This window comes from Liolophura sinensis, chromosome 13, assembly GCF_032854445.1.
Source record: "Liolophura sinensis isolate JHLJ2023 chromosome 13, CUHK_Ljap_v2, whole genome shotgun sequence".
Lineage (NCBI taxonomy): Eukaryota > Metazoa > Mollusca > Polyplacophora > Chitonida > Chitonidae > Liolophura > Liolophura sinensis.
Genome location: NC_088307.1, coordinates 28,935,924 through 28,959,095, shown reverse-complemented (window position 1 = coordinate 28,959,095; position 23,172 = coordinate 28,935,924). Strand labels below are relative to the sequence as shown.

General features: G+C 41.0%; 2 protein-coding genes across 3 annotated transcripts; both read left to right on the top strand.

The window, feature by feature from the left end:
- Positions 1–3,217: 3,217 nt before the first annotated feature.
- LOC135480152 (flavin-containing monooxygenase 5-like) lies at positions 3,218–14,656 on the top strand. Of its 2 annotated transcripts, XR_010445907.1 has the most exons (6): positions 3,218–3,304; positions 5,156–5,803; positions 7,268–7,825; positions 8,492–8,657; positions 10,466–11,150; positions 11,646–14,656. XR_010445907.1 is itself a non-coding variant. In XM_064759918.1 (5 exons), exons 2-5 carry the CDS (start codon positions 5,180–5,182, stop codon positions 10,711–10,713), a joined length of 1,596 nt encoding a protein of 531 aa, XP_064615988.1. In that variant the 5' UTR covers positions 3,218–3,304; positions 5,156–5,179; the 3' UTR covers positions 10,714–11,365. The 2 variants fall into 2 exon arrangements, 1 of the variants encoding a protein (XP_064615988.1); XM_064759918.1 differs by lacking the exon at positions 11,646–14,656 and having other exon boundaries at positions 10,466–11,365.
- A 1,280-nt stretch (positions 14,657–15,936) lies between these two features.
- On the top strand, positions 15,937–22,419 carry LOC135480556 (flavin-containing monooxygenase 5-like). The gene is made up of 4 exons (XM_064760416.1): positions 15,937–16,810; positions 17,572–18,129; positions 19,150–19,315; positions 20,746–22,419. Exons 1-4 carry the CDS (start codon positions 16,187–16,189, stop codon positions 20,991–20,993), a joined length of 1,596 nt encoding a protein of 531 aa, XP_064616486.1. The 5' UTR covers positions 15,937–16,186; the 3' UTR covers positions 20,994–22,419.
- Positions 22,420–23,172: the final 753 nt, after the last annotated feature.

The window sequence follows — 23,172 nt, the reverse complement described above, 5'->3', positions numbered from 1 at the left end:
CTCACAGACCAGGTGTTAAGTTTGTTCTATGTGTAAGAGGGAAAAGTCTTATTTCTGCAAGTACTGCCGTTTTGTCAGAATTATAGAATAACTTAATACATGTATTTCAAACTTAAAAAAATGCTTCCAAATTTCCTCCATTCGTGTGTGTAAATTGGAAAAGAATAGTGGAGATACAGAATTTTTTTCACTTGATAAATTTTTAGGCTTGGTATTGCTCATTACTGTAAAAACTGTCCTTTCCCCGAGGTGTACGGGGGGTGGGGGGTGGGAGAGAGAGAGAAAGGGGTGGGTGATGGGAGGAGATGAAAAAGACCATGATTACTGGCTCTCTAGGTTATATATTGCTGGAGGCCGTTGTGGAGCCCAGGAGCCCCTCGCCTATGTGGGTGCTTCGTGTTCGCCTAGCTCATGCTGGCTTCCTCTCCGGCCGTACTTGGAAAGGTCTGCCAGTAAGCTGGGGATGGTTATGGGTTTACACCAGGCTCTGCCCGGTTTCCACCCACCATAACGATGGCCGCCGTCGTATAAGTGAAATATTCTTGAGTACGGCGTAAAACACCAATCAAATAAAATTATAATAGTGAAGTATTCTTAAGTATGTCATTTAACACCAATCAAATGATATTCTGTTCAGAAACATTTAGGGTTCCTTTGAATATATTTCGGTGACTTGGTAACAATTTGACAAGACGTTAGTTCACTTCAAAACTGGAGTGGCATCTGAAACGAAATCCTGCCTCTCAACATGAATCGTATCCAAATTGAAGAATCAAATAAACTACGGTTTACCTTCAAATAATTTGGCATCAAATTCACGCAGCTGCGTTTCAGGTCTTGTACAGCATGGTGTCTGTACAATGTGATGGTGCAGGGTTTCCTGTCTGGTGAGGCGTTTCAGTGAGGCACAACCGCATGTAGACATTGGGTCAAGCCTTCTACAAGGAGGTCTATAACTAGCCCAGAACGAAGTGTAGGCTTCAATCTCGGAGGTCGTTGGTTCAAAGCCTGACATAGTCTCCATGATCTATAATGCTAGTCTACAGCGTCTCCCAGCCTCGGGAACAAGGGATATTAAACTCTCAATAAACCCTGAGGACGTGGGTGTGAGCTGTAGATGTATGTGCCATATATTTGCTACCAAAAAGAAAGCTTAACTGTTAATGAATAAGATAACTAAAGTTTTAGTGCAATTGGTTAATTTTTATTGAAGCAGGAGACCATTGAAGGCGAGGGATGTCTGGGGACTGGCAATCCTCGCCTTGGTTGCACATTTTGTAATTCACATGTACATATAGCCCGATCTATGCTCATGTAATCGATGCATCCGACATCTGCCGTTCTTTTAAAATCCTGGTTCGAGGCTCTGTAGGTCACACAAGCACAGTTAGGGCAATTTGGTGCCAGCTTTGCCTCCAAGCTGAAGAGTGAAGATGTTGAAGGAGCACTGCTTGGGTAATACTGCCACAAAGACATTTTAACTTGATGATGTGTTGCAACTCATATTTGTCGATTTCCGCAGTTTTCATGGGTACCAGATCACCAGTTTTCTATATATACTATATAAATAGAAAAGATTTCGTGTCCAGGCTATAGTTCCAAGAGTTTCCACGCAGTTTCACACAGATGATAATGTGTCACGACTCATATTTTTCTCTTTTTGCGGTTGTCATGGTAACCAGATAGCCATTTTCCTTACGTGTACTATATAAATAGAAATGATTTTTTGTCCCGGTTGCAACTCCATCTGTTTTCTGCATAAAGTTTTCATTTGTGGTGGACACATTTGTCCACTTGCGCAGTTGTCATGGTAACCACTTACCTATCATCAACACTCATGACTATTCTCTTCCGGGGTTATACTTGCCACAATGCTGCTGATATTCTTTGCGGTTGTCATGGTAACCAGATAGCCATTTTCCTTACGTGTACTATATAAATAGAAATGATTTTTTGTCCGGGCTACAACTTCATCTGTTTTCCGCATAAAGTTTTCATTTGTGGTGGACACATTTGTCCACTTGTGCAGTTGTCATGGTAACCACTTACCTATCATCAACACTCATGACCATTCTCTTCAAGGGTTATACTCGCCACAATGCTGCTGATATTCTTTGATACATTTCAAAGAAATGCATTTATTGGTGCGTATGTTGTGTTTATTCACCTGAGCTCTTGTTTGATGATGGAGAGAAAAGTGCAATCTGCACAGGGTAATATGGCATTGTACCACACGCAAGTTAGGGGATATATATTTGAGGTTGAAGTTGACAGATTTTACTACAAAAGTAGTAACGAAAATCAATGCGCTCGTGTAACATGTAAACATGAAGGTCATTATCCCGCATCAGACGCAATGCTCTCCTTTTTACCAGTTTGACAACGACGGACACGGTGGGGGGGGAGGGGGGGGGGGGGTGCTGTATTCTCAGACAAATAGGCCGAGTAGGCTATCTCCCATTTGCATTATTTTAATGTGATTGTATGTTAAATGCGATGACAACACATACTTTTAAGTAATTCTAGACCAGTGACGTCTGATAAATTGCAATTAACATCACTACATTTTGTTTTTAACTAATTCTGCTTAAGCCATGGTGCTAGGGGGTGTGCAAATTGCTACCATTTATGCACTTACATGAACAGTTCCAATAAAAACCCTGACCCTGACCGAGATAAACTGACGAGATCGTATTTCAGCGGTTACGTGTGACCATTTGTCAGCTATCACACTGTCGTCACTGTTCTGGTCTTACCTTCTGTGCTGCACGTTTCAATTCTATTCCACCAAATTATTACGTGACATATGCTAATTACGTCGTCAGTAACTTTTCAAACGTCCTGACTTTAGCTTAGGCACTCAAGGTTCTCCACCCGTAACATTTACCACCATCTTTGGCCTAGAAGAACAAAAAAATGTTGATCATGGCGTTAAACGATTACCTAATCAATAACATTTATTAGTTCTGTGGGGCGTGGAGGTTCGTACTACCATCTGGGGAGTGTAATCGCTGCCTCACGGACCTAACCTGTGATATCTATCTTTGATAGATACCCATTGGTGATGAAGATATGTAACGCATGAGGTCTCTCTCTCCGCGATACGGCAGTTGCCTGACAGACACGCACGTACGTGAACATGAGAATGATTAGAATAACTGGCCAGAAACTGGGACAAGCATTTCCCGTGCCAGGAGAGTTTTCTTGACATGTCGGGGTCGAAGTCCGCCAGTGCTGTGGCGAAAGTATGTGATATTTCACCAGACACTAGCCACTGTAAAAAAAAACATTACAGATATTCAAGGTAGGTGATATCGTTTGAGGACTTTTCTGGATTGTAGCGAAATAGCTAACAATCTTTTTCCATCATGTCTCCAAGGTGAGATCGAAGCATTTGATTGCACATGTTATGTTAACACACTATGTACAGCGAATCCAAAGATATATAATTGTCGAAGGTTACCGGTTGTAGTACCGGGTATTTTATTTTACTATAATGATGAGACTCAATTAAGTTCAGAGTGCTGCAAACTTTCTGCAGAGCTGTTGATTGAATTTCCTTCCATTGAATAGTCGTACATATCTATTCTGCAAGACGGAACGGAAACTAGAGATCTCGTGATTCCTTTAGTAACGAACGGAGTGGTTGAAGAAAACGGTCCTCCCAACGTTATTGCATTGGAAATGCCTATTTTTTTGAATCGCTGTCAGTGATCTTGTGTGAGTGGGATTTGTATAATTGTTAGCTATACTGGATGGGATTTTTAGTCTGCTATAGTTCCCACCAGCACCACCACCCCACACACCCCCTATCCACCACCCACCCCACCGCTCCTCCCATCCCCAGGCTCCTCCTACCATAATGCTGCTTGGCGACCTTCCAGTAAGGGACATATTTCTGATTAGGGTGTAAAACACAGATAAAATAAATATATAAATCTCTATGGTGGTAGAAGCTTACATAATCCAGTGAGCTTAATGATCCCTCTTCTTATGGCTGTAATTTTTACCTTGTTGAATTAGAACCATACTTGAAACCCAGAGATCGCTGGCTCAAATCCCTTGCTGGTAAGCTTGCCACGTGACACTACCCTGGTAAAGGACATGACGTATGTATGGGCTCAGTAACTCAGTGAGTAAGGGGCATAACTCCTAACCATGTCGCAGTGATGTGTGTTCAATACTGACCTTAGACAAGAAATTTGTAGGTTTCAGTACTCTTACAGTTCGTAGTCACTTTGGTGAGAATACACAGGGGGTGTCTTTCATCAAGTCGCCTAGCAGATCAAACTGGGGGAAGTTTGTACATGTAATTTGCCAAATGTTGGTGGTTTACCATGGGCACTCTGGTTTCCTGCCAGACAGCCATATAAGTGGAAAGTTCTTTCAGTGAGTCATTTTAAGCAACAATGATTAAATCAGTTAGCTGGCTGCCTTAATAGTATTAACCCTACTATCACAGTTCTGAACCATTATTGCATGTAAAAAATTTCTCTTTTTTAAAAAAAAATATGCATTTTCATTTTTTACCTATCATATCCATATACATGTATATTATGGATTTAGCCAGAATTTGTAATCAGGCTGTATCATTTCCAAATTTTCTCCTGTTTTCCCCCATCACTTCCATGGTAATTTTGTGAGAGTAATTCGTCTCAACAGCACTGAGACATCACTCAAGCTAAACACTACGGTCATGTGATCTGTCAGCACTGATCAGCAACTACATGTGGTTTTGATAACATGTAGCATGGGCTACTCTAAAATGCTATTTAGAGAAGATGAATTATGGAAACAGTTGAGGAGCTGAATGACTGAACTTGAGTTGTTTCTGAGGAAAAGGGAAGGCTGCAACTTGCAACATGGCGAGATGTGGTGACTGTAAATTTTTGTCATCAGAAGTTGCCTATAACATTTTTGATTTTTGACAATTAGGCCACATAATACAGTAGAATTTTTTAGTTTGTTTATTACCTTCGGGGACATAAATATTAAGAGTTTGATCTCAGAATTCCTGTATTGCAGAAAATACCATGTAAAGCTGATATTGAAGTACATGTAATATGGTAGTCCATTCACCTACAGCAGTGTGGATCATACATTTACCCGTTTTGGCATCAGTGACATTTATAGAGAAACATTACTTGCGTTTCAGACTACTTCAGCTGATTGAAGCATAATGGCGAAAAGAGTAGCTGTGATTGGAGCAGGTGCCAGCGGCTTGACTGCCATAAAATGTTGTTTGGATGAAAAGTTGGAAGTCGTGTGTTTCGAAAGAACTGACGATATTGGCGGACTGTGGAATTACACGGAGGAGGCGCGAAAAGGTCAGGCATGTGTGATGAAATCCACAGTGATTAACACGAGCAAGGAAATGATGGCCTACAGTGACTTTCCTATTCCCAAAGAGTACTCTATTTTTATGCACAACACCTATGTCAAAAAATACTTCCAGCTGTATGCTGAAAACTTTGATCTTTTGAAACACATCCGTTTCAATTCTGAGGTCATGTATGTGAAACAGGCATCTGATTTCGCTCAAACCGGCAGATGGGAGATGGAAGTTCAGGATGTGGTCAACCAAACAAAAACGACAGAGTATTTTGACGGGTTGCTGATTTGCACAGGTCATCATGCTGACATGCATTTACCAACATTCCAAGGTCAGGAAAAGTTCAAAGGTCAAATCCTGCATTCTCACGACTACAAGGACATGAAAGGTTACGAGAACAAACGCATCGTCATTATCGGCATCGGGAACTCCGGAGGAGACATGGCCGTGGAACTTAGTCGAGTGTCAAAGGTGAGTCATCAGTGATAAAGGTGAGTCACCAGTGATAAAGGTGAGTCACCAGTGATAGTGAGTCATCAGTGTAGCATACAAGGTGATACAGGACTCAGTATTTCTGTTTCGTTTAAAGCATTCTTAAAGGTGGTTTAAATAAAACTGAAATTTTGAATCATGCATCGCCTTGTATCTTTTGTTGATGTTAAAATAATACCCTACTTTGTGAAGCTTATCAGTGGAAATGGAAATATACGTGGGAGAGTTTATAATGCTTTAAACAGCGGCAATTAGTGAAGTAAACTGAATCAAAGGTTTACATGCTGGAGGAAATGTACTTGTATTCGAAACCTTGGGCATCCGGGCATTTGCCATGTTACTCACAATAACACGCACTCCCACAAAACATTGAAAACACTGTTTAAATAACATGGGAGTTAACACACAACTCACAGCCTCATAAGTGGCCTCGGACCCCCATTAATTTTCCATAAGCGACAATGTTAACGTCTAGTGCTGTAGCTCAGTCCCAAACATTCCGTGGCCAATAAGCCTTGGTGCATACCTGGCCCAGCCTGTGAGAAAGAAGCCATAAAAATCTTGACATAGGTTGACCGTCAAAATCTGGACCTTTCCATGCCGGCAGCTGGGAGGCGTGCCTAGCAATGCCAAGGGGACGTCACTCGCAGCCTCATCACTACCTCACACCTTGTGTCCTCTCACCCAGAATTTCAAACTTTCATCAATAAAGCTCATACCTCCTCAAAGTTTAGACAGTTTCCAGCATTTTAATACCAAGCATGCACCTGTGCACCAAAAATGAATGCCTGGGAGCAAAAAAAGACTTTATACCCTAAAATTCACAGAACTACAATCGTCCCTACCGAAAAACGGAAGTTGTAATGGGGGTCTGTGTCCAAGTACAAAACCAGGTTTTGTCAATGTTCACATTTTATCTATACTGGGCACATTGTTCTGTTTTACACTCTATAATGTCTGGTTACTGCTCTCAGTATAGTCCAGTGTTGTTCATTGCCCATGTTATCTCTCACCTAGTCGTGTACTTGCCACTGACTCGTACAAGCAAACTGCCCGGATGTCCACAATCTTGTATATAAAGACAATGTGGCAATAATGTGTTGGGGTTGTTACCAGTTGGATAGTTATTCCTGAAGTGCTTTTGAGCACTTGAAATGTTTATTAATTTGGAGGTCTGTAAAAGTAGTTTGACAGTACTCGAGGGTATTTCACTTATAAGACAACAGCTAGTGTTATGGTTTTAGGAAACCGGGCATAGCCGTGCATGAGGAAACCCACGCCCAAGCGCAGGTTTGCTCAGAGACCTTCCTTCATACACCTGGAAACGAAGTCACCATGTGTGGGAATTTGTGTCATGAATAGGATGACAAAGTATTAAAACATTCCTGCATAAATAAAAAATAAACAAATAATTACATAAATAGATTTTCTTCCCTTTTGTAGGTTTTCCTGAGCACTCGAAGAGGGGCCTGGGTTTTGAACCGTGTCGGTGACAAGGGAATTCCCGCGGACATGAATGTAGCTTTCTCTCGCCTCGGTTCTGCCATCTTTGATTTGTTACCGATGTCTGTGAAAGAGATGCTGGTGCAAAATATACTTAACAATCGCTTCGATCATGAAAGATTTGCTCTGAAGCCACAGCATTCCTTCTTTGGCCAGCATCCCACCGTCAATGACGACCTGCCAAATCGCATTGTTTGCGGTGCTGTTACCATTAAGCCCAACGTAAGGTGCATCACAGAGACTGGCATTGAGTTCGACGACGGAACGTTTGAGGAAAACATTGACGTCATTGTTTTGGCGACAGGATACATTTTCGGCTTCCCGTTCATGGACAAATCTGTGATCGATGTAAAGAACAACAGAGTCGAGTTGTTCAAGTACATGTTCCCACCTGAACTGGAGAAGCCTACCTGCGCTGTGATTGGCTGCTTTCAGCCACTGGGGGCTATCATGCCCATTTCAGAAATGCAGTGTCGATTAGCCACTCAAGTCTTTAAGGTAACCGTACAGACAGATGTACTGTGAGACAGCCAGCCAGTTAGGCAGACAACATCAGCTCAGTACACCCTACTGATATGAAATACTTATATTTCTTCATAGTTCTGTAAACCCTCACAAAACTTTTCTCTTCCACACACACCCATCATTTTTCTTTGTATATGTATATGATGCATGTCAAAATACTGTCCGATGCAGGCATTAAGAGAATTCTATACTGTATTTGAGTTTTAAAGAAATTCTTGTGTTCTAGTGCTATTTGGACCCTCAAAGGTGTTATTTCTTTCTTTTATTTAATTGTAAATTGCTATAGATGTGTTAGTCTTCAATCATATCTCTGGAAAAAGAAGCCGGAGATTCTTGAACAAGATTGATCAGATCTGCTGATGTTTCTCTTTCAGTTACTGAGAGTGTAATGATCTTAATGGTTTGTAACTTCCTTTATGTATTGATAACGAGGTGCTCAGGTAGAAACCTTATACAAAGGAACCAGGTAACTAGAATATTAGGCCAAGGAATTCTTCAGTCTCCCCTCGTATATATGCAAATACAACCAGATTTCCAAGCATGGTTTCATAGTGACCAGGAAGTTTTTCTTTGTTTAGTGTATTAGTGAATCAAGGAAATCGTAAGAATAATGTATTGTTGGATTTACTGGATTTACAGGGCATTACCAAACTGCCAACGCGCGGAGAGATGTGGTTTGACATCAAAAAGAAGGAGGTGGCCATGGCGAAGCGATATGTGGCTTCTCAACGCCACACCATACAGGTGGACTTTGTACCAATCATGGATGAACTGGCAGAGCTTGTGGGGTGTAAACCTGACTTCAGTAAGTGTCAACATGACTTCAGTTAGTGTCAGACTAATTTCAGTAAGTGTAAAACTGACTTCAGTTAGGCCACACCATACAGGTGGACTTTGTACCAATCATGGATGAACTGGCAGAGCTTGTGGGGTGTAAACCTGACTTCAGTAAGTGTCAACATGACTTCAGTTAGTGTCAGACTAATTTCAGTAAGTGTAAAACTGACTTCAGTTAGGCCACACCATACAGGTGGACTTTGTACCAATCATGGATGAACTGGCAGAGCTTGTGGGGTGTAAACCTGACTTCAGTAAGTGTCAACATGACTTCAGTTAGTGTCAGACTAATTTCAGTAAGTGTAAAACTGACTTCAGTTAGGCCACACCATACAGGTGGACTTTGTACCAATCATGGATGAACTGGCAGAGCTTGTGGGGTGTAAACCTGACTTCAGTAAGTGTCAACATGACTTCAGTTAGTGTCAGACTAATTTCAGTAAGTGTAAAACTGACTTCAGTTAGGCCACACCATACAGGTGGACTTTGTACCAATCATGGATGAACTGGCAGAGCTTGTGGGGTGTAAACCTGACTTCAGTAAGTGTCAACATGACTTCAGTTAGTGTCAGACTAATTTCAGTAAGTGTAAAACTGACTTCAGTTAGGCCACACCATACAGGTGGACTTTGTACCAATCATGGATGAACTGGCAGAGCTTGTGGGGTGTAAACCTGACTTCAGTAAGTGTCAACATGACTTCAGTTAGTGTCAGACTAATTTCAGTAAGTGTAAAACTGACTTCAGTTAGGCCACACCATACAGGTGGACTTTGTACCAATCATGGATGAACTGGCAGAGCTTGTGGGGTGTAAACCTGACTTCAGTAAGTGTCAACATGACTTCAGTTAGTGTCAGACTAATTTCAGTAAGCGTAAAGATGACTTCAGTAAATGTAAACCTGACTTCTGTGAATATAAACCTGACTTCAGTAAATGTAAAGTGTAAACTAGACTTCAGCAAGTGTAGACCTGATTTGAGTAAGTATGGACCTGATTTTAGAAAGTGTAAAGCTGACTGCAGTAAGTGTAAACCTGACTGCAGTAAGTGTAAATTGTAAATTAAACTTCAGTCAGTGTAATATGGACTTCAGTGAATGTAAAGCAGGCTTCAGTAAGTGTAAAGTATAAACTAGACTTCAGCAAGTATAGACCTGACTTCAGTAAGTGTCAACCTGAATTCAGTAGGTGTAAAGTGATTTCAGTAATTGTTAGCCTGACTTCGGTAAGTGTAAAGTGTAAACTGGACTTCAGTAAGTAAAAAACTGACTTCAGTAAGTGTATACCCGACTTCACTAGATGTGAACCTGACTTCTGCAAGAGTGAACCCGACTGCATTGAGTGTAAAACTGACTTCAGTAAGTGTAAACCTAACTTTACTGCGTGTTAACCTGACTTTAGTAAGTGTAAACCTGACTTTAGTAAGTGTTAACCTGACTTCGGTAAGGGTAAACTAGCCATTGACTTATGTACTCGTCAGCATTTACAGGTACGGAAGTTAAAAAGTTTGAGTTCAATCAGAGAAGAGTACCTACTGAAAATTTAAATTATGTCTGCACCACAGGACATGAACTTCAAAAGTAACTATATATACAGCATATGTGCGTGTATATTCAGTAAGAACGCGGAAAGACATAAATGAGGTGAATGTGCAAGCGGTACGATATGGGACTTCAATTTCCATTAGATTTGTCAGATCACTGGCTGATAGTCAGTAGAATACATGTACGGGAAAGACATCAAGGGTTAAATAAACCTTGTACATTCTTGTTTTCAGAAGAACTATTTAAAACAGACCCCAAGCTGGCGTGGAAGTGTCTAACAGGGCCCTGTACCCCGTACCAGTTCCGTCTGATGGGCCGTCACAAATGGCCTGGAGCACGAGATGCGATCTTCACGCAGTGGGACCGAACGTTCCATCCACTGAAAACACGTCCAGTCATGGTTACCACAAAACAGAAGTCTTTGTTTCGTTACTTCTTCATCCTGTTGTTTGTTGTGATCATTTGGTCTTTGTTGTTTTAAAAGCCGATCATAGACTTAGGTTTTTCTTTACTCCACTGACACGCTTAATCAGTTTTTACAGGTTTTCCTATTTCTGGTACCTGCCCTAAATGACCATAAATTTTGTCCATGGCTTAAGAGCTGATTTTTCCTGATTCTGAGAGTTCTGTTGATTTTAGAAAGGTGTCTTTAGGTTTGCTTGGAACATTGGATGATATCCTGCTGGGAAAATGCCAGTTTCAGGAGCAAAAATAATATTTTCTGACAATTATTTGCCTGTAAAATGTACTTTTGAGGATGAAATTCGAGGTGCATTATTGTAATTTTTTTCATTTTTTAGGACAGATATTAGTAGTGCAGAAAGCGAAATATTACATTTTTCTCCCAGTTAATGTGGAAAAGTAAAGATTTTTAAGTTGTTCATGAGATGGACTGAGTCACAATAAGTGGTTGGCAGGGTTTGTGGGGCCTGAGTCACAATAAGTGGTTGGCGGGGTTTGTGGGGCCTGAGCCACAATAAGTGGTTGAAAACGTTTTGGGGCCTGAGTCATTATAAGTGGTTGGCAGGGTTTGTGGGGCCTGAGTCACAATAAGTGGTTGAAAATGTTTTGGGGCCTTTGTCACAATAAGTGGTTGGCTGGGTTTGTGGGGCCTGAGTCACAAGAAGTGGTTTGCTGAGTTTGTGGGGCCTGAGTCACAAAAAGTTGGGGGGGGGGGGGGGCATGAGTCACAATAAGTTGTTGATAAGGTTTGTGGGGCCTGAGTCACAATAAGTGGTTTGTGGGGCCTGAGTCACAATAAGTGGGGGGGGGGGGCATGAGTCACAATAAGTTGTTGACAAGGTTTGTGGGGCCTGAGTTATAACAAATGGTTGACAAGGTTTGTGGGGCCTGAGTCACAAGAAGTGGTTTTCGGAATTTGTGGGGCCTGAGTCACAATAAGTGGTTGACAAGGTTTGTGGGGCCTGAGTCACAATAAGTGGTTGGCAGGGTTTGTGGGGCCTGAGTCACAATAAGTAGTTGGCGGAGTTTGTGGGGCCTGAGTCACAATAAGTGGTTGACAAGGTTTGTGGGGCCTGAATCACAATAAGTGGTTGACAAAGTTTATGGGGCCTGAGTCACAATAAGTGGTTTGTGGCGCCCGAGTCACAATAACTGGTTGGTGTGGTTTGTGGGGCCTGAGTCACAATAAGTGGTTGGCAGAGTTTGTGGGGACTGAGTCACAATAAGTAGTTGGCGGAGTTTGTGAGACCCGAGTCACAATAAATGGTTGACATGGTTTGTAGGGCCCAACTCACAATAAGTGGCTGGCGGGGTTTGTGGGGTTTACCTCACAGTAAGTGATTGACGAGATTTGTGGGGCCTTAATCACAGTAAGTGATCGATGGGGTTTGTCGTAACTTGCCAAAGGTTGGTGGTTTACTCCAGGCAATTTCATTTCACTTAACGTCGAATAAGCGAAAAATTCTTAAGTATGTCGTTAAGAAAAGACAGCTGATAACGTAACCTTTGTTACAGTATATCTTAAGATGGATGAAAACTGGCCTACATGTAAATATAGCCAAAGCCGTTTTATCCTGATGTCCTTGATAAACTCCATAAATCATCTTTTAATCGGGACTTCATATGAAGGCATGGGATACTCTGTGTAAAGAAACTGCATACATGGTGTCATGAAACATGTACCCTACGTATATTCTGTAAGACGGATCGAAAGCTGGAGACCACATGATCTCCGTAGTAACAACGTGGGCGAAGAAAACGGTCCTCCCAACAGGAAAATGCCTATTTTTGAGTCGCTATCAGCGATTATTCGTTGAATTTGTATGCTTTTCAGCTTTCCAGATAGTCTGAGTATTTCTGCAGAGCTTCTCACCAATGTGGTCGCAGTTAGTTCAAGTCCAGCTCATGCTGGTTTCCTCTCCGGCCGTACATGGGAAGGTCTGCCAACAACCTGCGGATGGTCGTGGGTTTCCCCCAGGCTCTGCCCTGTTTCCTCCCACCATAATGCTGCCCGCCGTCATATAAGTGAAATATTCTTTAGTACGGGGTAAAACACCAATCAAATAAGTAAATATTTCTACAGAGCTTTCATGACTTTATTTTGTACAACTAGGCCTTACTGTTCGCTGGCGAAGTGGCAAGAAGTGACCTTTTCCCAAGTGCTTTAATAGAGCCACAGGAGACATAAATCTGTTTGCTCATACTCTTGTAGCTTATACACAAAGCAGGATATAAATATATAATAGGATATAAATATAGAGTAAAATTTTACAGAATCGTCTGGTTTTAGAAGAATCTTTATTTTGAACTATTTCTGTTTAATGCACTGATTTACAGTGAAACAAAATTTACATTTTTAATATCAAAACCTTAATTAGTGTGTATTTTTGATAGAAGAACTGCATACACTTCATATATCCTTGTGCTTGAACATCTATACGTGGTTATGCTGAATTTGTAGAAATTCATTTTATTATTTTATTGAAATCTGCTGGATTTAATTTGTATGCACTTGTACGATATCTGTGTATAAATATTTGCGACGCAGTTTGATTTATTTTGCATTCGCTAATTTGTTTTTATTTAAATGCAAGGCAGGTGATGTTTGGCAGCATAATTTTTAATGTTACTCTATCACAATTCCGCACATTTGCTGAAATCTGATTAATGAATATAATATATATATCATATTTTAGATATGAACTGAGAGAAGCATTTGTGATTATTGCTGTCATGCGTTATATGAATGATATTGGGCCGAGGTCTCCATGCCTACAATAGTTAGCGTGCTAATACAGAAAACTGACCTAGGAGCCTGTCACTAATGAGGTCACTATAACAGCGGTGGTAACGTCTACTTTTGTGAGATGTCGGTTAATCGCGGCATATGTAAATCAGTCAGAAGAGAATGCCAAAGTTTGGTGATACTGAAGCTTTATTTGTTGGAAATGGAGAACGGCAGCCTGAAAATCTCGATACATTGAGTCACATATGTTGTACATGTAGTTAAGGGCATTTACCCGTGGCATTGTAAACTGCTGGTTTTCTTACATGTGCACAGGTTTACTTGTTCGACAAGTTTACTTGTTTATTTTGTTACATGCATATACGCGTTTTTGTGTTGCTATGGGCGACAACATACCGGGAAACCTCGGCTGGAAATACCGTCGCCCAGCCTCCTCTTTTATGGTTGTCCAGTAGCTATCCCAGCATCCTCTTTTATGGTCCTTGGTCCAGTAGCTATCCCAGCATCCTCTTTTATGGTTTTTTTGTCCAGTACCTATCACAGCATCCTTTTTTATGGTCCTTTCTCTAGTAGCTATCCCAGAATCCTCTGTTATGGTCCTTTGTCCAGTAGCTATCCTAGAATCCTCTTTTATGGTCCTGTGTCCAGTAGCTATACCAGAATCCTCTTTTATGGTCCTTTGGCCCGTAACTATCCCAGCATCCTCTTTTATGGTCCTTTGTCCAGTACCTATCCCAGCATCCTCTTTTATGGTCCTGTGTCCAGTAGCTATCCCAGCATTTTTTTCCCACATGTTAGGAACTGAGGTCTTAACGGTCTGAGGTCTTCAAAGTGCCACAAACTCTGCAGAGCTCTTTAACTGAATTCTCCTCTTTCTCCAAACTATATACATGTATATTTATGCCTCAGGACTAGATGGAATTTTCCTCTATAGTCTACTAGTTTTCGCCCATGACTCAGTGGTGTGTGTTCAATACCGACCATGGACAAGAAATTTGTAGGTTTCAGTAATCTTACAGTTCGTAGTGGCCTTGGTGAGAATACACGTGGTGTCTTTCACCAAAACGCCTGGCACATCATACTGGGGGAAGTTTGTACATGTGACTTGCCAATTATTGGTCGTTTACCATGGGCACTCTGGTTTCCGCCAGGTATCCACATAAGTAGAAAAATTTTGTCGTTTTGAACAACAATGAATAAATCAATTAAAAAATTAGTTTTCCGCTTTAATTGTATTATTCCTACTAGTACGGTTCGGAATCATTGTTTCGTTTTAAAAAATTTTATCTCTAAAGGGAAAGACCTCTAAAAATCGAAGTAGGAATCATTTAACAGACCTCTTAAAACTATGCATAAATACACATTCATTTATGTTTTTTTAGATTTTTAAAGTCGATCAAACGTTTAAATTTTATGGTGAGGTTTATGGACCACACTCTTAGAGTTTAGGAGCTCTGACGTCACTGGAAGTTTTTCCAACTCTAACCACGACACTGAATATTGGAATAACTCTTTTACATATGAGTAAAAGATTACTGAAATTATGTTCTCCAAAATTCTCTCCTTAACAGAGACACTACTCAAGCTAGACCTGTGACCTTGTTATCCCTCAGCACTGATCAGCTATTACATGCATATATCTGGAACGGATGTTGGTCGGAAAATCCGCGTAGGACGGGCGTAATATCACAGGAAAATGTTCACATCATACGCCGATCACACACCCAAGATGGGCGTACCATCCGCGTATGATAGGCGTAGGATCCGACCATCATGCGCGTAGGGTTTTATGACATACACTAAAATCCACACATAAACCTATCTAACTTATAACCAAATCGCGCTGTTCGACATCAGCCTCGTTTGTTCTCTTGGAATAAAACAAAATATTCACAAACGGTGTAGTTCACGGCGCGGTTACTAATTTGCACATAATCCTGATAATACGCAGGTCGAGTTTTGACTTTTCGCAATTATTCGCAAATAAGTGTTAATTATAGTGTATAGTTATAACAGTGATTATGCATGATAATTTAGGCACCACATATTGCTAATTTATAATATTAGTACAACATTTGAGATAACATCATCTCCAGTTGTCCGGGAATGCGGTTGTGATCGAACACTGAGACTAATAAACTTCGTTGACAAACGGGAAAGCGAAACTCGGAAGTCCTGCATTAGGCTAGCTCACGTTTTCACAGGCTTGAATGAGTGAGAGTCAGGTGAATGACCATTCACTAGTACTTTTTACATCACCCCGTCCGACTTACCAGGTAAGCAAACTGAAGACACCTAGTGTCATGTTTACAGCTAGCGTGTACGCAAGGGCTAAAGCCCCGTAAAACGGTCTAAATGAGATTGTATGTACCGCCTGACCAAGATTCGCGCCAGATGTGACCAGGATGACTGCAGAATGACTGAACTTAAGTTGTTGCTGGAGAAAAGGTAAGATGGCCGCTGGCAACACGACGAGTGGCTTATAACACTATCAACTTTTGACAATTTAAATTAATTTACATGATACAGTAGTTTTAATTTTTATTAACTTCAAGGACAAAAGAGTCCGATCTCAAAATTCCTGTCTTACAGAAAATACCACATACCGGTATAGCTGAGAGTCAAGTGATATTGTAGTGCATACACTTACAGCAGTGTGGGTCATATATTTACCTGTTATGGCATCAGTGACATTTATAGAGAAACATTACTTGCGTTTCAGACTACTTCAGCTGATTGAAGCATAATGGCGAAAAGAGTAGCTGTGATTGGAGCAGGTGCCAGCGGTTTGACTGCCATAAAATGCTGCCTGGACGAAAAGTTGGAAGTCGTGTGTTTCGAAAGAACTGATGATATTGGCGGACTGTGGAATTACACGGAGGAGGCGCGAGAAGGGCAGGCATGCGTGATGAAGTCCACAGTCATTAACTCCAGCAAGGAAATGATGGCCTACAGCGACTTTCCTATTCCCAAAAGGTACTCTGTTTTCATGCACAACACCTATGTCAAAAAATACTTCCAGCTGTATGCTGAAAACTTTGATCTTTTGAAACACATCCGTTTCAATAGCGAGGTCTTGTGTGTGAAACAGGCATCTGATTTCGCAGACACCGGGAGATGGCAGATTGAAGTTCAGGATTTGGTAAACAAAATGAAAACGACAGAGTATTTTGACGGGTTGCTGATTTGCACAGGTCATCATGCCGAAATGCAAATACCAACATTCCAGGGTCAGGAAAAGTTCAAAGGTCAAATCCTGCATTCTCACGACTACAAGGACATGAAAGGTTACGAGAACAAACGTATTGTCATCATCGGCATCGGGAACTCCGGAGGAGATATGGCCGTGGAACTTAGTCGAGTGTCAAAGGTGAGTCATCAGTGATAAAGGTGAGTCACCAGTGATAAAGGGTGTTCAATTTCAGATCTTGGTGATACCATTTACAAAGTTATAGCATTCACTCCACTTGTCTTCTGCCATTTTGGTGTGCACACATGTATCTGTAGGAGAGTATCTTGGTAATTCCAACAATAGATAATCTACTTTGTGAAGCTTATGAATGGAAATGGAAATATACGTGGGAGAGTTGGTGAGTAAATCACCAAAGGTTGGTTGTTTTACTCCAGTAATTCTGGTTTTTTCTGACTATTAATTTTATGTCTCTGTGTCAGTATTACATTGAACAACGGCTATTAGTGAAGTATACTGAATCCTTGTGGATCATCAAAGGTTTACATGCTGAAGGAAAGTCACATGTAGACCTACTTGCATCTGAAGAGAATGTGGCAAGAATGTGTTGGGGTTGGTACCAATTGGGTATAGTTATTGCTAAAGTGTTTTGGAGCACTTCAGATGCTTATATTTGTTTATTTGGAGAAACGCAAGAGTAGTTTGGCAGTACTCTAGAGTATTGCCAAATTTATAGTTGCAGGAAACCGGGCATAGCCGTGCATGAGGAAACCCTCGACCAAGCGCAGGTTTGCTCAGAGACCTTCCTTCATACACCTGGAAACGAAGTCACCATGTGTGGGAATTTCTGTCATGAATAGGATGACAAAGTATTAAAACATTCATGCATAAATAAAAAATAAACAAATAAAAACATAAATAGATTTTCTTCACTTTTGTAGGTTTTCCTGAGCACTCGAAGAGGGGCCTGGGTTTTGAACCGTGTCGCTAACAAGGGAATTCCCCTGGACATGCATTTAGCTTTCTCTCGATTTGGTTCTGCCATCGCAGACGTGATACCCATATCTTTGAAAGAGATGCTGGTGGAAAATGCCCTTAACAATCGCTTCGATCATGAAAGATTTGCTCTGAAGCCACAGCATTCCTTCTTTGGCCAGCATCCCACCTTGAATGACGACTTGCCGAATCGCATTGTTTGCGGTGCTGTTACCATTAAGCCCAACGTAAGGTGCATCACAGAGACTGGCATCGAGTTTGACGACGGAACGTTTGAGGAAAACATTGAGGTCATTGTTTTGGCGACCGGATACATTTTCGGCTTCCCGTTCATGGACAAATCTGTGATCGATGTAAAGAACAACAGAGTCGAGCTGTTCAAGTACATGTTCCCACCTGAACTGGAGAAGCCTACCTGCGCTGTGATTGGCTGTATTCAGCCACTGGGGTCCATCATGCCCATTTCAGAAATGCAGTGTCGATTGGCCACTCAAGTCTTTAAGGTATAACGTACAGATAGACGTACTGTGAGACAGCCAGCCAGCCAGACATCCAGACAGCCAGACAGTCATGCTGACCATATTAGCTGTAAGACAGCCAGCCAGCCAGACAGACAGACAGACAGTCAGCCAGCTAGACAGCCAGACAGACTTACAGACAGACAGACAGACAGTCAGTCAGTCAGTCATGCTGACAACATCAGGTTTGGAGGCAAACAAAGGCCATAATGTCTTACTTGTACTGTTCTATGTACTATTTTGGAAGAGAGTAACCAAACGTATTTCTGTTTTCCTGCTTTTGTTTGACACGACACCTTGTTTACTAACAGGACCAAATTATTTTTAACCTTCAAAATGCAAACACCGTCATGTAATTAAAATGGGAACTCGTAAAACTCCATCCCACCTATAACAATACTGTTCAACAGCTAGACAGTACACAAACACTGCAACATCACAAATGAAAATGTTTTGTTTCTATTGCCATTTGGACCCTATTGTGTAGCCCCTATATGAGTTTGACAAAAGCTACGGAGTTATTTCCCCTTCTAGTAATGAAAAACACGACGGAAATATTATACATATGGCTTTAAAAGGTTGAGAGATAATGCCACGGACCCCGTAGACCTCCTGAAGTCGAGCCATACTGAACACAATCTGCAAACAAAATTTAACGTGCTCGTGGGGGCTATTTTTCACATCGGAGACCACATGTAATTGTGAATTGCTACATGTGGCTTGGACTTCAATCATATGTCTTCCTTCCTTTACAACTTTTCACAACCTTTATAACTTTCTTTACATATTGATAACGAGGTGCTCAGGTAGAAGCCTTATACAAAGTAACCAGGTAACTAGAACATTAGGCCAAGGAATTCTTCAGTCTCCCCTCGTATATATGCAAATACAACCAGATTTCCAAGCATGGTTTCATAGTGACCAGGAAGTTTTTCCATGTTTAGTGTATTAGTGAATCAAGGAAATCGTAAGAATAATGTATTGTTGGATTTACTGGATTTACAGGGCATTACCAAACTGCCAACGCGCGGAGAGATGTGGTTTGACATCAAAAAGAAGGAGGTGGCCATGGCGAAGCGATATGTGGCTTCTCAACGCCACACCATACAGGTGGACTTTGTACCAATCATGGATGAACTGGCAGAGCTTGTGGGGTGTAAACCTGACTTCAGTAAGTGTCAACATGACTTCAGTTAGTGTCAGACTAATTTCAGTAAGCGTAAACCTGACTTCAGCAAATGTAAACCAGACTTCAGCACGTGTATGCCTGACTGTAGTAAGTATAAAGTGTAAATTAGACTTCAGTAAGTGTAAAGTCGACTTGAAGTGTAAACTAGGCTTCAGTAAATGTAAACAGAATGTAAACCCGACAAGTAAAGTAGACAGCCAGTGTACGTGTAAAGTAGACAGCCAGTGTAGACCTGACTTTAATAAATATAGACTTGAATTCAGTAAGTGTAGACCTGACTTCAATCAATGTAACGTGTAAGCTAGACTTCAGTAAGTGTAAAGTGTAAACTAGACTTCAGCAAATGTAAACATGACTTCAGGTCAGCAAGGGCAGACCTGACTTCAGTAAATGTAGACCTGAGTTCAATCAGTGTAACGTGTAGACTCACTTCAGTAAGTGTAAAGTGTAAATTAGACTTCAGGAAGTGTAGACCTGATTTCAGTAGGTGTTTACCCGACTTCAGTATGTATATACCCGACTTCAGCAAGTGTGAGCCCGACTTCGGTGAGAGTGAACTCGACTTTGGCGAGTGTAAACCCGAGTTCAGTAAGTGCAAAGTGCAAAGCAGACTTCATTAAGTGTAAACCTGACTCCAGTAAGTGTAAACCTGACTCCAGTAAGTGTAAACCTGACTCCAGTAAGTGTTAACCTGACTCCAGTAAGTGTAAACCTGACTCCAGTAAGGGTACACTAGTTACTGGTTAGCATTTACACGTGCGCAAGTTAAAAACATTCAGTTCCATCAGGGAAGAGTACCTACTGAAAATTTAAGTTTAAAAAGTTTAAAAAGTAAACTTGACTTCAGTAAGTGTTTACTCGACAACAGTACGTATATACCCGACTTCAGTAAATGTGAACCCGACTTCTGCAAGTGTCAAGCCGACTTCAGTGAGTGTAAACCTGACTTCAATAAGTGTTATCCTGACTTCGGTAAGTGTAAAACTGACTTCAGTAAGTGTAAACCTAACTTTACTGCGTGTTAACCTGACTTTAGTAAGTGTAAACCTGACTTTAGTAAGTGTTAACCTGACTTCGGTAAGGGTAAACTAGTCATTGACTTATGTACTGGTCAGCATTTACACCTACGGAAGTTAAAAGGTTTGAGTTCCTTCAGAGAAGAGTACCTACTGAAAATTTAAATTATGTCTGCACCACAGGACATGAACTTCAAAAGTAACTATATATACAGCAAATGTACGTGTATATTCAGTAAGAACGCGGAAAGACATAAATGGTGTGAATGTGCAAGCGGTACGATATGGGACTTCAATTTCCATTAGATTTGTCAGATCACTGGCTGATAGTCAGTAGAATACATGTACGGGAAAGACATCAAGGGTTAAATAAACCTTGTACATTCTTGTTTTCAGAAGAACTATTTAAAACAGACCCCAAGCTGGCGTGGAAGTGTCTAACAGGGCCCTGTACCCCGTACCAGTTCCGTCTGATGGGCCGTCACAAATGGCCTGGAGCACGAGATGCGATCTTCACGCAGTGGGACCGAACGTTCTACCCACTGAAAACACGTCCAGTCATGGTTACCACAAAACAGAAGTCTTTGTTTCGTTACTTCTTCATCCTGTTGTTTGTTGTGATCATTTGGTCGTTGTTGTTTTAAAAGCCGATCATAGACTTAGCTTTTTCTTTACTCCACTGACATGCTTAATCAGTTTTTACAGGTTTTCCTGAAGTTTTTCTATTTCTGGTACCTGCCCTAAATGACCATAAATTTTGTCCATGGCTTAAGAGCTGATTTTTCCTGATTCTGAGAGTTCTATTGATATCGGATGATATCCTACTGGAAAAGTAGTTTCAGGAGCAAAAATAATATTTAATAACATTTATTTGCCTATGAAATGTTCTTTTGAGGGCGAAATTTGAGGCCCATAAGGGTAATTATTTTCACTGCTTAGGATAGATATTAGTAGTGCTGAAAGCCAAATGTTATATTTCTCTCCCAGTTAATGTGGAAAAGTAAAGATTCTTAAGTTGTTCATGAGATAGACTAACTGTGTGATGAAAGAGAAAGGTGCAAAGCAGGTGTCACACTAAGCTAGGAGACCTGGGATTAAATTCAGGTCGGGTCAGGTCCTGTTGGGTCACACCAAAGAATTTAAAAAAACGGTACTTATTGCCACACGGCTTAGCGCTTAGTTAATGATTGGCCTCATGCTGTGCATGGATGCATTGAGTCACATATGTTGTACATGTAGTTAAGGGCATTTACACGTGGCATTGTAAACTGCTGGTTTTCTTATATGTGCACAGGTTTACTTGTTCGACACTGTATTTTGTTATATGTATATACGCGTTTTTGTTTTGCTATGGGCGACAACATACAAGGAGTCCTCGGCCGGAAATCTACCCATCGCCCAGCATCCTCTTTTATGGTCCTTTGTCTAGTAGCTATCCCAGCATCCTCTTTTATGGTCCTTGGTCCAGTAGCTATCCCAGCATCCTCTTTTATGGTCCTTTGTCCAGTACCTATCCCAGCATCCTCTTTTATGGTCCGTTGTCCAGTAGCTATCCCAGCATCCTCTTTTATGGTCCTTTGTCCAGTAGCTATCCCAACATCCTCTTTTATGGTCCTTTGTCCAGTGCTATCCCTTTCCCGCGGGTTATGAACCGAGATCTTAACGGTCATTTCCCTAAAGTTGTGTCCACGATAGCATGCGCGTTTGAAGTCTTAAAGGTTTTGCTTGATTTGTTTGCCGACTCACCCACCTTGTCTTTCTTGCATTTAGTTTTCTTTTCTTGTTTAACTGGACCTTGTCCGCTTTGCTCTGTGAAGTATATATATATTTAATATCACGGTAAATTTCGGGCTGAGCCCGCATAGTAGCTATATGTGTTTTTCATATTTCGGATTACTTGTTATATATACCATTGCATGCGATATACATATACTAGCCAGGCACCTTGGCCTACTGTCATATTTTACACATTTCCTGCAGGATTTTATATCTCATTAGGTTAGCTTAATGTAGTTGTATACAACATCTTGTATCTTGTACGGGCTCAGTCCGGGTTCTCTATACATTTACCCCCAAAACAATTAAAGACAACTTTTTATATCCTGTATTTGCTTCTCACTATTTTATCTGTGTATTTGAGTTGAGTCTATGCATGCAAGGTTGATTGTAGGCCCCTATCTGTATTCAGCCATCCCATCGAAAAGTCTCGCTGCATACGCAAGGCTTAATATCTAAATCCACTTAATAAGTGGTCCGTCCGCAAGTTGGACCTTTTCCAACCATTGGCACTGGCGTTTTTGAGATATTTCCTCAGAAAACCACAGTCGAGTTCGAAAACAAGGTCTGCTTTGAGCTACTCACCTCGAAATGTCGTCTATACTCGACTGACTTAAATTGGCACACAATCACGTAGACGTCTAGTGAGAATCTGACGTGATGTAAAAATATGTCACAACGTTATTTAAGTATTCCGCCTGTAGAACAGCTCAGCTCGCAAAAATGGACGACGATGTTGTTTTGAAAGCTATATAATTGTTAAGTAAAGAAGAAGTATGAAGTGCCAGATGCTTATAAAATCACCAGAAATTGACGCTGTGACTGGGAGTTTTGTTTTTTTTGTTTTTTTGTTTTTTTTTTTTTTGTACCATTAAACGTCAGTCACATGTGCACATGCGCCGCAATAACTGCACGTGTTTAATGAAGACGGTCTGACATTTGTCAGCAGGACAAACAAGCGAGATGTCATGGAATTAACTCTTGTAAGCGCTACGAAATTGGATGAAAATTGTCCAGAAGATTACAACGTCGTCGGCAAATATAATT